Source organism: Argentina silus (assembly GCF_951799395.1).
Source record: "Argentina silus genome assembly, chromosome: 1".
Lineage (NCBI taxonomy): Eukaryota > Metazoa > Chordata > Actinopteri > Argentiniformes > Argentinidae > Argentina > Argentina silus.
Genome location: NC_139655.1, coordinates 16,802,158 through 16,817,601, shown reverse-complemented (window position 1 = coordinate 16,817,601; position 15,444 = coordinate 16,802,158). Strand labels below are relative to the sequence as shown.

General features: G+C 40.4%; 2 protein-coding genes across 2 annotated transcripts; both read right to left on the bottom strand.

Moving 5' to 3' along the window:
* Positions 1 to 3,370: 3,370 nt before the first annotated feature.
* gdf15 (Growth differentiation factor-15) lies at positions 3,371 to 5,778 on the bottom strand. Its single transcript, XM_083683479.1, has 2 exons — positions 5,393 to 5,778; positions 3,371 to 4,802 (listed from the first exon to the last, which is right to left on the bottom strand). Exons 1-2 carry the CDS (start codon positions 5,739 to 5,741, stop codon positions 4,006 to 4,008), a joined length of 1,146 nt encoding a protein of 381 aa, XP_083539605.1. The 5' UTR covers positions 5,742 to 5,778; the 3' UTR covers positions 3,371 to 4,005.
* Positions 5,779 to 9,973: 4,195 nt separating this feature from the next.
* LOC310807180 (putative nuclease HARBI1) lies at positions 9,974 to 11,039 on the bottom strand. Its single transcript, XM_083673524.1, has 3 exons — positions 10,751 to 11,039; positions 10,338 to 10,640; positions 9,974 to 10,109 (listed from the first exon to the last, which is right to left on the bottom strand). Exons 1-3 carry the CDS (start codon positions 10,900 to 10,902, stop codon positions 10,067 to 10,069), a joined length of 498 nt encoding a protein of 165 aa, XP_083529650.1. The 5' UTR covers positions 10,903 to 11,039; the 3' UTR covers positions 9,974 to 10,066.
* Positions 11,040 to 15,444: the final 4,405 nt, after the last annotated feature.

Here is a 15,444-nt window from a genome sequence, read left to right as displayed (position 1 = left end):
ACGTCATCATCTCTGATCAAAAGACTCAAGACTCTGACCAGACAACTTGTGTCACCCTGCCTGGTAGGACATTACTGTTTATTTATTGATCTTTTTAATCTATATCTCTTGGTGTGCTCTCTCAGGGTGCTATTCTCTCAATGCTGGAATAAAAGACATCCATTAAGAATCCACATTTTAATCAATATCTTGTTTAAACTGAGATAAACAAAACTTTAACTGTGTTTATCAATTAAACTGTTATTTAGCTAAGGAAGTTAATGGGAACAAGCTCTTTTACACAATGACTTGGGTTTTGTTTTGTTTTGATCAGTTCTTCAACAAATTATGTTTAGATGTTTTTGTATAGCACTGTTACAACCTAGTCCCTCTGAACTGTTGTCATCCAATCATCCAAATTTAATTAATTCACAGGTCATGGCTCTTAATGTGACTTGTCCCCATGGAAACTCTACAACAGAGTGCTTGGTCTCGATCCGTTCTCCCCTGGGACTTTCTGTGGGTCTGCCTGTGTTCTTTTTGCTGCTGGGAATAGTGATTGCGCTGATGGTGTATACCCAGCGTAGTAAATTAAGGAACATGTTGCAGTTAGGTAAACTCAAGACCACAGAGGATAATCTACATAAACAGGAGATTTCTCAGTACACTGGCATGATCAGATCTCAGTCAACTGAGCAGAGCCCCATCTACGAGAACTTCACTGAATGCACCAAGATTGTCGTAGACATGAACAGGTAAGCTGCATTACAGGGGTTTTAATTTTCTCTTTTTGCTGAGATTTCCGAGATTTCATGACTCTCTTGAGTTTCACATTTGAAATGTATTAATTCTACTGTAGACCATTAATTTCAAAACTGGACTTTTGCAAGGCTGAGGAATGTGAATGACACAACAGTTAGCATGGATTACAGAATGTCTGTTGTGGTGTAACTATACAGGGAAGCACCTGATGTTAGCCCATCTGTCTTTCCAGGTCACCTGGTGAGCCCGAAGAACTATATCTGCAGTGTGATTCACCTGATGACGCAATTTACAGCAATGACCCATCTTGTAGCCTTGCTATTCTGCCTGACACCCAGGAGGACGATGATCTTTATATAATGCCTGATGCTTTATAAGTTTAGTGACCAAGATGACTCTATCAGAGTCCCAATATCCCCCACCAACCTTGAGTCATCTTTTTATAGTAAGGGGCGAGGGGAAAACACTGTCTTAAAAATTGTTTCTACTTATGTAGGAAGTGTTAACCAACAGTTAAATTGCAATCATTTAGGGTTTTATTTTTGCAGTTGACGTACTTCTCAAATCTTTGAGAAGGAAGTCCCTGTTTTGCTCAATACACAAATCCATATCCCTTTTTCCCTTGCACTTGGTGGCTACAGAGTTGCTGATAGCTTCAATTCTTAACTTCTGCTTTCTTGTATATTTAGAAAATAACTGAATGTAAAAAGGAGAAGACCCTTTCTGAATCTGACAGTGGGTTAACAAATGGTGTGAAGTGAAGTCATACCTTCAGTCGGGTCTGTTCTGAAAGTTCAAAGGTCTTATTCAATCAGAGAAGTAGTTTCACGATTCTGGGGTCAAAACAAAAATAATACTCTTGCACTCAGAATGCAAGTTTGTATTAATTCATGTGATTAATGAATACATTGATGATAAACAGCGCCAGAGATGTTGAAAAGCAACCTCGCTGATATATGAGGAGAATATTCAAATGACCTGTTTATGAACTCAACATGAACAAAACATCCCAAACATGGCATACAGTAGGAGCTGGATAAAGAAATTGCAATGCTTACTCCTGCTCCTACTTGTGACCTTTATTTGAACAAATTATACAATATTATATATGTAAAGCAGTGGTCTTTATGGATTTTATAAACAAATATATAATACATACAACAAACATTTAGGATGAACTCACAGGTCTCCCTGTGGGATTGAAAGGTTGAATTTTATGTACTGTACTGTACTATACTGTACTCATATTTTAAAGGAGACACATCGAAAGGAAGAAAATATCCTGATGACCTAGTTGCACTTTACAGTTGTGGGATACTTTTCAGATTTATCAAGCCTCAGTGAGTTCATCTCAAAGAGGGAGAGACACTTAAAAATGGCTTAATATTTCCTCCTGAATTGCCAAACACAAGATCCAATGCCACCCACCCCAGTTTGCACAGTGACACTGACTTTTGATTCCATCCTAACTGTATACTTTGGGAGGTAACGAGACCTTTCAAAATGTAAGATTGAGGACATTAACATCAGGTCTTGGCTGTGGAGAAATAAAAGAGGATGTACTTTTTGAACAAAGAACTTGGGGAGTTACCGAACCATTTACCATAATGTAAGAAGACTGCAATATTTGTACTTATTTGTGTATGCCCAGAGATTGATTACCTATTAATGTTCAGCTTTCCGGAGACACTTAGTATGCCACACCCTTTATTAAAGCTACTCAATCACTGTAGCTCTACATAATGTGTATGCCACTTCAATACTGTACAATATGTTTTGATGATTTGAAATACCATGGTTTGAAATACTGGATTTATTTTGTTTTGTGTGTGTTTTTAAAAATAATAATGGAATGGATGAAAAAGGAAGTCTGTTCTTTCTCTTGTAGCCTTATCTTTGGCTTTTATTTCAAAATCTCACCATTTACTAAATAATACATACCAAAATACTGTTAGGTTAAGTTTCCAGCCCAATAGTTCAATTCGCTTACAGACCATCCCAACTCAATATTCACAGCCCAACTTGCTTTCCAGCCCAACTTGCTTACAGTACATCTGTTGGGGTGTTTTGTCAAAATATTCTTCTCAGCTTGGTTGTTTGTTGGAAACCAATCAAATAAAGTAACTCGTAAGTTGTTTATGTTCTGTTTGTCACACTGTAGATAAACAAAACGGAGATATGATGCTTATAGTTATCACACAGTATCTCAGATCATATTTGTTCTCTCTTTATTCCTCATAACTTATCTCAATAATATTGAATACTGATTATCTAGACATTACCTTTGATAATCTGAAATGAAATTGTATTTAGAGTAACTTGTAAGGATATGTAATCTATTCTTAGTGCTGAGTTTACAAAGTGTGTCATATGTGCTGTTTCTGCAAGCCTACTGTCATGCAAAAATCAATCAATTTGCCCTGTAGGTCATTCACTTTCTCCTCAAGGCCTCAGTGTAAATGATTTCAAGGCTGCAGCTGGAAGATATTCGTTATCTTTTACATGTCTTTCCTGGCACACCCTACCCTTGAAATAGTACCTTAATTATAAAGGAACATTTGCCCTTTATTCATTAGTTCAAACAACTGTTCTGTCAATGTCTAAAATTACAAATGCAATTTTAAATTCCAGAAAATCTGAAAAACATTGAACACATTTTCAAGTAAAAAGTATTTATTGTAAAATATGTGTACATATTACAAGCACAACAACCCAACATAAATAGTATTTAACATTCATATTTTCATTATTGAAATGTTTTTAAAAAAGCATCAAGACCAATATTTCTCTGTTTGAACCAACCTCCAATCTGGAATTGATACAGTGCAATACAATCATCAGATGAAGAAAACCTTTACAGTTTAATGATGTACTGCAAAGATTGTAACATTGGTAAAACTACAAATAACACACATATGTTTTTGTTTTTTAAATAAGAGATAAATTACAATAAATAATATCATATGTTTTGGAAAGATATAACAGAATGGATTGCCTGATGTTTTATCCACCAAATGAAACAGCAATCAATTCAAAATCCACATGATGATGGATGATGATGGGTATATTTGTTTGTTTAACCGTTGAAAAGAATGCAAGGAATTTTACTAATTGAGCATGACAAATGTTATTTTCTAAAGCCCTTTGAAAACACGATCCTTTCTATTTTAGCATGTGGCATAATTGCATCTAAATGGCTTGACAAAAGTAGAACATTTGTTCAGACTTTGTTTGTCCTTGCCTAGTCTTGGAGCCTAGGAGGCCTCAAGCACAGTGGCATTTACTGACAATCAAGTCGTTGAAGGGCGTGAGTATCAACTTTCCCCGACTGTCGTAGTGCATGAGGATCATGGGCTCATAGGATGCCGGCACGCAACAAGGGCGAGGTGTCGCTCCCTTGGTCATATGGTGCAGACGGGACTTAACCTGAGTGTGCATGCTGGCTGGCTTATAGTTTTGGGGACAGGAGCCATCACAGAAGTGCATGTTGTAACCAGTGGGGGCCACTACCCAGTCCGACCAACCAATATCCTTGAAGGAGACATTGACAGACTTTCTGCAGCACCGTCCATCGTCATCGCAGTGGTCCTCCTTGTTTGAGCGAGTCAGCCTCTTTCTCCCCACCGGTTTGGCCTCCATGAGGCCTACCTCCAGAATCATTTGAGGGATCACCTTAGGATCTATTTCCTCTCCCATAACCAATCCCACATCCACAACCAGAGAGTGGACACCCCACCTCCCTCTCCACCTATTCACCGCAGATCGAATGTCCAAAGTCAAATCGCCAGTCATCAAAGCATTTGTTTGAATGAATGTGTCAATGTGGGTTAATGCAGTGGAGTTCAGCGGTTTCATCTCAGAGACCTTAACCTGAACCTCTTGTCCTAAATGAGGCTGGGCAGACTTGGAGCTGTTCAATAGATTTCTGTATAGCTTCAGCTCAGCTCGGGCCAGTGTGAGCTCCGTTTTAATGTTAGAGTTCCCATGGAAGACTGCTCTGTACCAGTGCAGATCTGATTCTGGGTGTTCCTCCTCGTTCCTAAGCACTTTTACAGGCTCCACTGAAACAGATAGAACAGAGGGTTGTCAATCAAAAGTTTCGGATTTACTGTTTTGATTTGGATAAGCTGTGTTTTTAAGAATAGCAATGGATTTCAAAATTGAAATAAAGGCTTTGGCGTATCAGGATAACCATCAAACCTCATCTTAAATTCTAATTCATATAATTGTAGGTTTCACTTACAATTTACCAATGAAGCCTAAATGTCTCAAAAACAAAGTACTTTCAGATAGAATTGCTGCTCAATGTTTCATACATTCTGACGGCATGTGGCTTGACAAAACACTTTAAGACTTATGAAAGCTTGTGTGGAATGCTTTTCTTTTGTTTTGTCAAAAAGAGCATTTCAAATATACCTAAGACACAAACTATAGACAGTGTTTCGTAAGTCATTGTATTTTACAATGCCACTGACAAGGACCACTGGAAGGTTTCCATTGCTGACCTTTTCACCAGGTTATTAATATCAAGCTTAAAATTCCATGAAGTCAGATCATTATCTTTAGTTAGAATGTGAACAATCAGGGTAAGGTATTCTTAGAAAACCAGTACTGTAGCTATGTTTCCTTAAGACAGTAGAGAGAGACTCACCTGTGGCTGGGAGAAGCACAGTGGATTTTATCTGTTTGGATCGCCAGGATTCCTCCATTGCCTGGCTGAAATTCCCTCTCAGCTCCCTCAGTGTTTCCCTGTAGAGCCTATGCATCCTCCTCAGTTCCTCTTCTGATGCCCTCTCCCTGGGCCTGGGCTCCCTCTCCATCCCAATTGAGCTCAGGATGCCTGTCTTTACCACCTCAAGGAGCAGGGCCCTTTGGCTCACTTCCTGGCCCAGGGGGGGTGGATCTCCCTGGGTCAGGTGGGGCTGGCTCTCCCCCCGACAGAGGCTGGAGAGGAGGGCCACCCAGGTAAGGAGAGAGCTCAGTGCGAGTGATCTTGGCATGTTAGTGTAAGTTTGGTTCTAAGTGGAGCTCCCTAGATGTGTTTGTCAATGTTATGAATGAAATTCCAGACATGCTTTCATTTATATGGCTCCTGCATAGCCACACCCCTCCTCTGTGTCAGGTGAGCACTCCTTTATGGCTTATCCTTTATGGCTTATGTATTGTCATCATTACATACAGGGTTATGTAGCATGTATTACATGTTTATCTAGAAATTATGTTCCACAAGATGGGAAAACGTGTTTTACTTAGTTTTACACTTCTCAAATGGTATTCATATCATTAAAGTTTGGGAAGAGGATCTCCAAATTCCTCCATTGAGTTCTACAAGGGGTTCTCAGCAGGATTCCCAACCAGGATGAAGAAGATAAGGTTTAGTAAGTATGATTACATTAGAAAAGTAGAAACATGTTGACTCAACTTTCATCAGCGGCATTGCAAATTATTCAAAATATAGATCATTTGGTCCAGTAACTGGTCTGCTACTTGTATGTTATAATCATCTGGATGAGTATCAAGTAATTACCCCCTAATTTACCTTTTGGCTGTATCCTCATGATGCCTCTCAGTCTGCCTTATCCGCCTCAAAAGGGAAAGTACCACAGCAAATATCCACTTATTACACATACTCCACATCAAGTGATGTAATTGGGTGCACCAAAATGATCTGTATGTTGTGGGTGACACTTATACTATACAGTTAATTCTTTCCATCTCTAAAGTGGAAGTTTTGGAAGTTTTTCCAGAGTATGTGGGAGTCTGTCAAGCTTCTTAAACCAGTATCTGAGGAGGATCAGTACACCGTGTTTATTGTGGTGACCCCACCCTATGACGTGTCTCCCAATGTGACTGACCTTATTCTTTCCCGTCACGGCTTCTTCCAATCCCACAGTTGTGTTCAAACAGAGACTTTACTTTATGGTTATATGAAGTCTCCTGCATACTGTACATTGTAAAGGAGAGCACCAAGTCTGGAAACCCATCATGGAAACTGCGAGTATTGTTGCTTTGGAACAAAGATACAGTTGTAACATCTCCCCAATTACTCTATTCTTTATACTTTGCTCGATTAATACATACATTGTATATTGTACTATTTCTTACCTCCCCCCATTGGGTTTAACAATGATACCTTAACATTACATGATTCTTGAACCAAGATTAATGCCATTTCTGACGTAAGGCTTTATTGGACTTTCCAATCGATGAGTCACTGTCATGATGAAATAATCATGTGCTCTGTGGATTCCTCCTTGGGGGTGAAAGTGTGATAAAGGTGATGGGGTATGATTCATACAGACTGACTGTGACAATAACTTTCTCATGTCACAGAGAAAGCGAGAGCAAACAGAACAGGGTTGAGTAATCAGGCTAAGGCCTGCTGTCAGCGTGACAAAAGGAAGGTGCTATTTCTGAGACTGAGGCAAACTGTAACAATTTCATCATACAATATGTAAACTGCTGCTAGAGTGCCACCACTCCCTATCACAAGCACATTCTGCTAGACTAGGGCAGTATCTGCTTTGGAGTGAAGATGTAAGTGACCACTCATTTCTCATCTTATATGGGTTTTTATGTAGGCAGGCTCCTTCTAAGAGTATGTCAATTTACTTAAAGTGTCTGGTAGTGATTTTAACCATTTATCATTATTATTTTCAATCCATGAAAAAATACAGTATCTCCGCATGAATGGGTATCATATACAACATGGTTAGACATTTGCACAGGGCTGAATGGCCATATGAACTTGAGAGTTTGTAAACACATTAAAACAATAAAGTATGACATGGATTAAAGAGGCAATCGGTATAATACCTAATGAATTTAGTTAAACTGTCTTACCCCATCAGAACTCAAAATATAAGCTTGTTTACGAAATTCTTTGTAAAAAATGTAATTGCAAAGAAACACTGCATAGCTTCAAAACATGGTTAAAGTCCTTGCATCCATAGCTCCGTCTAAGAATTGGGAGAGTGGTTACATTTCTCCAGCCCCATCCCTCAAATGTTTGGCAAAATAAGTGGCATGGTATACATTTTGTTGTTGTTTGAATCCCAGATTGCCCCTTTAAAGAGTAATTTGATTCCTAAAGAAGACAGGCATTTGAGATGAGCTCCTGTAGAATGCAAGATGATGCCTTGCCATGCCAACATATGGTGCAGTGGCAGCTCCATGCTCCATTCACAAAGACCTTCTTGTGTGTGTGTGTGTGTGTGTGTGTGTGTGTGTGTGTGTGTGTGTGTGTGTGTGTGTGTGAACACTGTGTTGCGTCCCATTAGGAGGCAGTCTGGAAACATATTCACAAATGCACTGCTTGTAAGGTGCCTCAGGACAGATTGTTAAGCAAGCATGGTGGGTATGTATCAGTTTGGGATCCTTGGGCATACAGTAGAATAGCTACATGGCCCCCTCTAGTGGCACTGAAAATACTGTGGTCCTCCAATCTGCTAAAGAATGGGCTCCTGGTAGTCTCACTATTCTGGGTTCTGAGATTCGGATGACATTTTCATGCCTGATTGGTTCCACTAACGAGCACAGATCATTTCCAATTGACCTGCCCTGGATCCGGATGCAAATACCACATAACAAAAAGAGGAAGAATACAATGGCTCATAGATTTACTATATTGTTTATATCCTCATCATGAAAATAAAATGTTTTATTATTTATTATTTAACAGTCAGAAGGTTAAAGGCCCACATTTGTCATTTTGATGTTTTTAGCTGATACTGCATATGACATCCTGGTGCTGCACAAGGTTATTGCACATTCAAGTCTGAAAATTGCCATTTAGGTCAAAGTATGTGTTTTTCAGTGATACATTCTATTTTCTTAGCTCCTCCTAAACTGATTTCCCATGTGCCACGACATATGACATTTCACACAGCTCTAGAGATCTGGGCCCGTATCCTTAAAGATTCTGAGAATCCTCTCAGAGAGCTCCTAACTTAACCTAAAAATTCCTTGCCAGGAGTTTTAGCTTAGAAGTGATTCCAGAACATTTTCAGTGAACTCTGAGCCAGGAATGGATGAAAAATCCTATCTTAGTGAGGGGGTGTGGTTGACCCCGTTGCTAGGTATGAGTCATCATTTCAAAAGCCGTGATTGGTTGATCCTACAAGTTTGATGAAAATGAACTTTTGGTGATAATGAGCAAAGGATGTACCCTCAAATCAATAAACATAATTATACACTCTAATCTTATGCAGACTATAATTGTAAATAATATTTCACATTCAAGAAAATATCTGGAAAATGAATAGTAAGCTGTAGGGGTTATAGCCTAACATTAGAATCTAAAATATGTGAAAACTTAAGCTCATTACACCCTGTTCAAATAATGATTTGTGTCTCATTTGCTCATATTAATATCCTAGCTGGCATATTTTGTACTTTCACTTCCATATGGACCCCATTGAAAACAAGATGGCCTATCTCAAGGAGCTGTCCTTAATGAAGTAGAAATTGCAACGTTACAACTCAGTGTGAACTTAACGAGGGTAACACAGCTCAGCTTTTAACAATGTCTGTGATTGCTGGCTGGTCTATTTATGAAGGCTTGTTAACAAATATCCTACAAACACAGAAAATGGAGAAAAAAAGGAATCGCAAGCCGAACTGGACTGAGGAGCAAGGTTTGTTGCTGGCCCAGTTGGTGAACGAACATAAAGGTATGTTACGAGGAAAATTTGGCCCAACTGTCACTAGCCAAGGCAAGAGGCGCGCCTGGGACACAATATCCCAAACAATCAATGCCTCTTTTCCACTGGTGGTGCGGACAGGCGACGATTGTGAGAAAAGGTGGTATGTGCTGCAGTCCAAGGCAAAATATGAGATTGCAGCACACAAGCGGGAATCCTCACTCACAGGTGAGCAAAATACTATGGCCTACCACATAATCTGGCAACTTGCTCCTGCTGGCAAAGTTAATTTACATGCCTAAGTACTGTGTTCATTGACTGTTTCTTTCTAGGGGGTGGACCACCTGCAAAGCGGCTGTCCCAGGTGGCCGACACTGTCTTTCAAGTCCTGGGACACTCTGAGGTCAGTGTCACCGGGCTGCCAACAGGCATTGACACGTCAATGATGCAGGCCCTTGAAATGCAGCAAAGGTAGGACACAGGGTTATTCATATCAACAGTGTTTATTCATTGCAGAAGCCATTTCATGTGTTATCCATGCTCATTGTATTAAATTAATTTAATCAAAACAATAATTAAACTAGGCCTATGTATTTCTGTAGCATGGAGCCATCACAAGAACCGGGCCCATCAAGTTTGCCGCCTGAACCATCTGCAGCTGCTACTCAGGATAGCCCGGCGGATCAAACACCATTCCCATCCGCAGCACCTGCTCCGTCAGCATCCCTGCTGGAGAGAAGATTGCAACTCACAATTGATGTGTTTGAACAACAAAAAAAAGTCCTTTCCCTTCAGGAGGAGTACTACCGCCTTAAAATTGAACACCTAAAAAATAAACCATTTAGAGATTGTGTTCTGTGTCTTGCATTTAACAATTGCAGGTGATGTGCAGTAAAACTGTGGTAGTTCTTAATACCATCACAAGTTCTCAAATGACATGGGGCTACAGCTTGCCTGAAATGTAAATTTGTGAAGTTTGCCCTGTAAGGCAGTCCACTCTGGGCTAGGTTCCCCTGTGGAATGTGAATATCTTCTTCACCACCATCCTCATCGTTGTCTCCATCCTCATCCTCATCGCCATCCTCCAGAGGTTCTGCAATCTGTCTAACCTTGCAAATATTGTGTAATATTGCACAGGCTATGATGACTTTGCTGACTTTTTCAGGCCTCAGCCGCACCTCTCCGTGGAGAACATGAAAGCGCCTCTTAAGCTGGCCTATGCCACGCTCCACCACCGCTCTTGTTGTCTTGTGGGCCCTACAATAGAATACAGACCTTTAATTATTTGATGGAAATATTGCACTACTTGGATGCTCTAACATATTGCTTGCATTTCATTTCCATGATTTTTGTATTGTTTGGCTTACCTGTTATAGTTTAGTTGGGGCCCTTGGCGTGGCTGGAGGTAAGGTGTAAGGAGCCATGGTTTGCATGGATAGCCACTGTCCCCTAACAAGTGGCAATTAGCTGGCACATAGCGTCTCTCAAAAAGCTGTCTGATGCCACTCTCGGAGAGCATTCTCGCATCATGTGTGGAGCCTGGCCATTTAGCCACAATGTCCAAAATCTTCCAGGCCGCATTGAACACTATTTGCACATTGATGCTGTGGAAATTCTTCCTGTTAACAAAGACAGCCTCGTCCTCTGATGGCGCAATTATTCTCACATATGTTCCATCAATTACACCCACAACGCCAGGGAATCCTGCAATGTCCATAAATGCCCTTTTATGTGTGTGTAAAGTGCGGGCATCCAGCGGGAATGAAACAAATTGTGTCACAATATTAGGTTGTGACAAAGCTGTCAGTGTTTGGGTGATGACTCTGCTGACGGAGGATTGGGACAGACCGAAGTCATCACTGCTGCATTGTTGCATTTTCCCTGTTGCCAAATACCTCAGGGTTGTGATTACTTTCTTCTCCGGTGTAATAGCGTTGTGGCGTCGAGTTGGTGAAGTAATTGCATCTCTAAGGAGATCCACCACAAACATGATTCCTGCACGATCCAATCTGTAGCGTCTCAATAATTCCCTGTCATCCAGTGTTTGCAGGACATCTCTCCTGACTCCTCTGTTGGCCATTTTGTGCAGCTGCTTAGGGTAACTCCTAAGCCACTAAAAGTCCTCTTCCCTGCTCTTAGCAGATCTCGCCTTAGGAGCCCTTTTAAGCGCTAGGACTCTTGAGGAATAGCTTTTATATTAACTGGGATTTTCGTGTCACTTTTAGGGGAAATTCTAAGAAAACGTCATGCCTCTGAGAATTTTCTTAGAATTTGGCCGCTAGGAGCCACTTTTTGCACAAAAATTCTTTAGAGATACGGGCCCTGAAGTGTGACGCGGCTAGACTGTTTGTAAAGTTAGAGTCCAGAGTCAAATATAACCCTCCAAACCCCCTTGACCAGCTTTTCTGCGACCTACTGTAGTCAAACAACCTTTCAACACATTTTATTGAGAATTGCTCCTCGCTATATCTGCAGTTACTTAGTACTTATCCACTCCCAAATAGCTCTGTGAATGACTAACGTCACCACTCTGTGCTTCTGGTCTGAGTATTTTTGGAAACACAACCATAACATTGAAAATCTCTACTGTAGAGTCTAGACAATCTCTACTAGACATAGCCTATGACTAGGGTGACATAAAAAACCTGAGGTCAGCGCCCAAAATAAGCAAAAGCTGAGAACAACGGAGGATTCACACTAACATCAATGGACGTGTGACACCACATGACAAGACACAGCCATTGTTGGATGGTGCCACTTGGAGACTGGTATCATCAATCAAAGCATTTTTCCATTCAACTGCCAGCCTTGTTTGTGGTCCTCTGAAGGTTTCTCTTCACACAAAAACACGTTGTTTGGGATCATGTAAGTGATCAGTCCTGTAGTAAACAACACAGTGTACATATTCATGGGATTATATGAACCTTTTGCAATTCAACATGGAATGTGGTAGCAACATACAGTGCCCTGTGTAAATAATGTGACAGTAAAGCATTTGTCTTCTTTTGGCTCAATACTCCAAAAGTTAGGATTTTATCAAACAATTACTATGAGGTTAAAGTAGAGATTCTCAGCTTTTATTTGATGATATGTGTGTACCTATTGGTTTCAACATTTAGAAATGACAAAAAATGTTATACAGTTATCCTATTTCAGGACACCGAAAGTAATGGGACAGATTAATATAATGTCCAAATTAAGCATTAATTTGGTCGACAATCCTTTACATGCAATAACTGACTGAAATCTGCGACCCACTGACCCCACCAGACGCTGGGTATCTTCTCTGGTGATGCTATACCAGGCCTGTAGTGCAGCCATCTTCAAGTGCTTTGTTTTGAGGTATTTTTGCCTAAAATCTTTTTTTTACATTACATTTACATGAAACCTGTCTGGTCGTTAACTGATCATTAGGTGGGAGGGGCTGCTACCCTGCTAGTCATCAGCAATCACAGAATCTGCATTTCTATCGTGACGGTCATAGAGCTACAGCCTCTGTGACAGCCTCCTGACACAAAGATAAAGGAGTCAATCTGTGGAGTCTGTCGAGGAAGACCTGAGAGGAAGGTCAAACTACTAAGTATTTTTTCTATTAGTTTATTTTTCTCAAAAATCTTTGGTCATCCACTGTAGAAGTCTTTGTTTGCCTACCAGCCTGTTTGTGCTTACCAGCTTTTTTCTTTTTAATGATGTTTCCAAACTGTTGATATTGGCAAGGTTTTGGCCATGTTTCAGTTGTTTTCTTCTGATTGTTCATCTTAATAATGGCTTCCTTGACTGTCACTGATACCTCTTGGGTCCTCAGGTTGACAGACACCAATAGCAGACTCCAAAAACACAAAGCCTAGAATCAATACTAGACATTGACAGCTCTCTTCTGCCTGTACAAATTATGTGACGAAACACACCTGACTTACCAGAAACACCTGTCAAGCCAATTGTCCCATTACTTTTGGTGTCCTGAAAAAGGGGGACTATGTCTACAGTGCTGTAATTTTTCTATGTTTTATGTACACAAATACCCTCAAATACAAGCTGAAGCTACTTTAACCTCATATTAATTGTTTGATTCAAACATTTGGAGTATAGAGCCAAAAGAAACAAGTGTACAGTAAACATGTTGTCCCCCACCAATGATAACAGTAGAGTTATCTATAACAGTAGAGTGATGAAGAAACCTGTGAATGAGGCAAGACGTTTATTCATTATCTCACTCATAAAATATTATTCCAGAAATGCCTACAAAGTTCGTGTCTGCATAATCGTTGCTAGCTGCCTAAAAGCACTGTATCAGGTAGCCAAGCAATAACAAAAAAAAAGAAAATTGTCCCAGTGATGTCAGAGAAAAAGCTTGTGACATATGAACGGACAGAGACCGAATCATAGTCCCCTCTCTGATTTCATATTACGTATGCAGGGCACTGTATATCAACAAATGAGGATGGCCATGGGTTACCTTGAAATGGTTATAGGCCTACCTCATAATTGGCAGGTGCATACCTGTAAATTGCAAGCCTGCTGGCCCAGTTAGTGGACATTTCCACCTGTGATTGAAGTGATAAAATGCTAAAAAAAAAAAAAATCTCATTGACAATTTCCATGGATATCCTGGGAAAAAAGGTTTGATTGCTTAGGTTGGGAGCCCTAAAACCTCCGCCACAATCGGAAGTATCTCTCTGCACATTTATTCCAAATTCTCAACGAATCAGGTGACCAAACCGCTGGCAATTCAACAAAATCCTCCGTTTGGGGCAGAAACGGTGGTTTCCGCGACTGACGAGTGTTTACGCTCCGAACCGCACTGATGATTGCTGGACGCAGTATGGGCTGAATCAAATTGAAAAAAAGGGAGTCAGTCAGCAGTATTTTCTTCACTTCTATTCACAATGGACGAGCCAAACATTCTGAGAAACTGTGGTTTCCGCGACTGACGAGTGTTTATGCTCCCAGCCGCACTGATGATTGCTGGACGCAGTATGGGCTGAATCAAATCGGAAAAAAGAGAGTCAGTCAGCAGTATTTTCTTCACTTCTATTCACAATGGACGAGCCAAACATTCTGAGGCGTCGTGGGCTGCAGGTAAGACAGACAGACAGGCATACACCCCATGTAACATTAGAAAATGAGGATATCAATTGAAGTTTACAGTGGCTAGGTTGTGTTGGAGTAGTCGCCGGTTATTGTTGCACAAATTAAACCTGACCCACATTTGCGCAAATATGCGCCCTGTCTAAATTGATATTATGCGATATAGCTATGCATTGCCTTTCACTAACAAATTAAATGCTGTTTTTGCGTTTGGGTGCAATTCTAGGCCCCCCAAAATGGCATTTCCTATTAAGTGTCTGTGACATCAAATCATGAATACCACAAAAACAAATCCTTCGCGTATGTATGTGCCACATTGTTTACAGATGGTCATGAATAGTCATATCGATCCATTCTGAACACATGATTCCCGTGCATTTGAGTAGGCGATGGCACTATAAAGGGCGAGTTTGCGCGTGTATGCGCAAGTGAAGTGTTGCTCAGACTATAGATAAAATATAGATTGGAACACTTGGACACACATTTAGATTTGTGATGTGTTATTTCGTGCACATAACAGCTGTTGAGAATGGACAGCGCGATAGTGCTGAATTGCCATCACAAGGTTGCCTTGGTGATATCATGGGCGTTATAAGATGCAAGATTCGTGGTTGATTGAGAGGTATCCTATTTATCTTGCCCTATTTGTCTTATTCATTATAAGGGAGTCAGCCCAGGTCCTGATGGCCCAATGTATTTTCCTCCTTTTCATTTCAACAAATTACTTAGGCTTAGCTGTCAGTATCCCTTTACCATTGTTTGGTGTAAAGCCATTATGAAAGATCTTGTACATATCCAAAATGGGTGTTTCCGTTAAATTGGTGATTGGTTTCACCGAACATGAACCAATGACACAACCAAACACACACACAGACTGTCTTCAGAACAGAGCAAAGATAATTGCCTACAGCAGTTTATGGCTATGGATGAGAAGACCAACAGAATTTGGCCACAGCTAAAGGGGAGGGAGCTG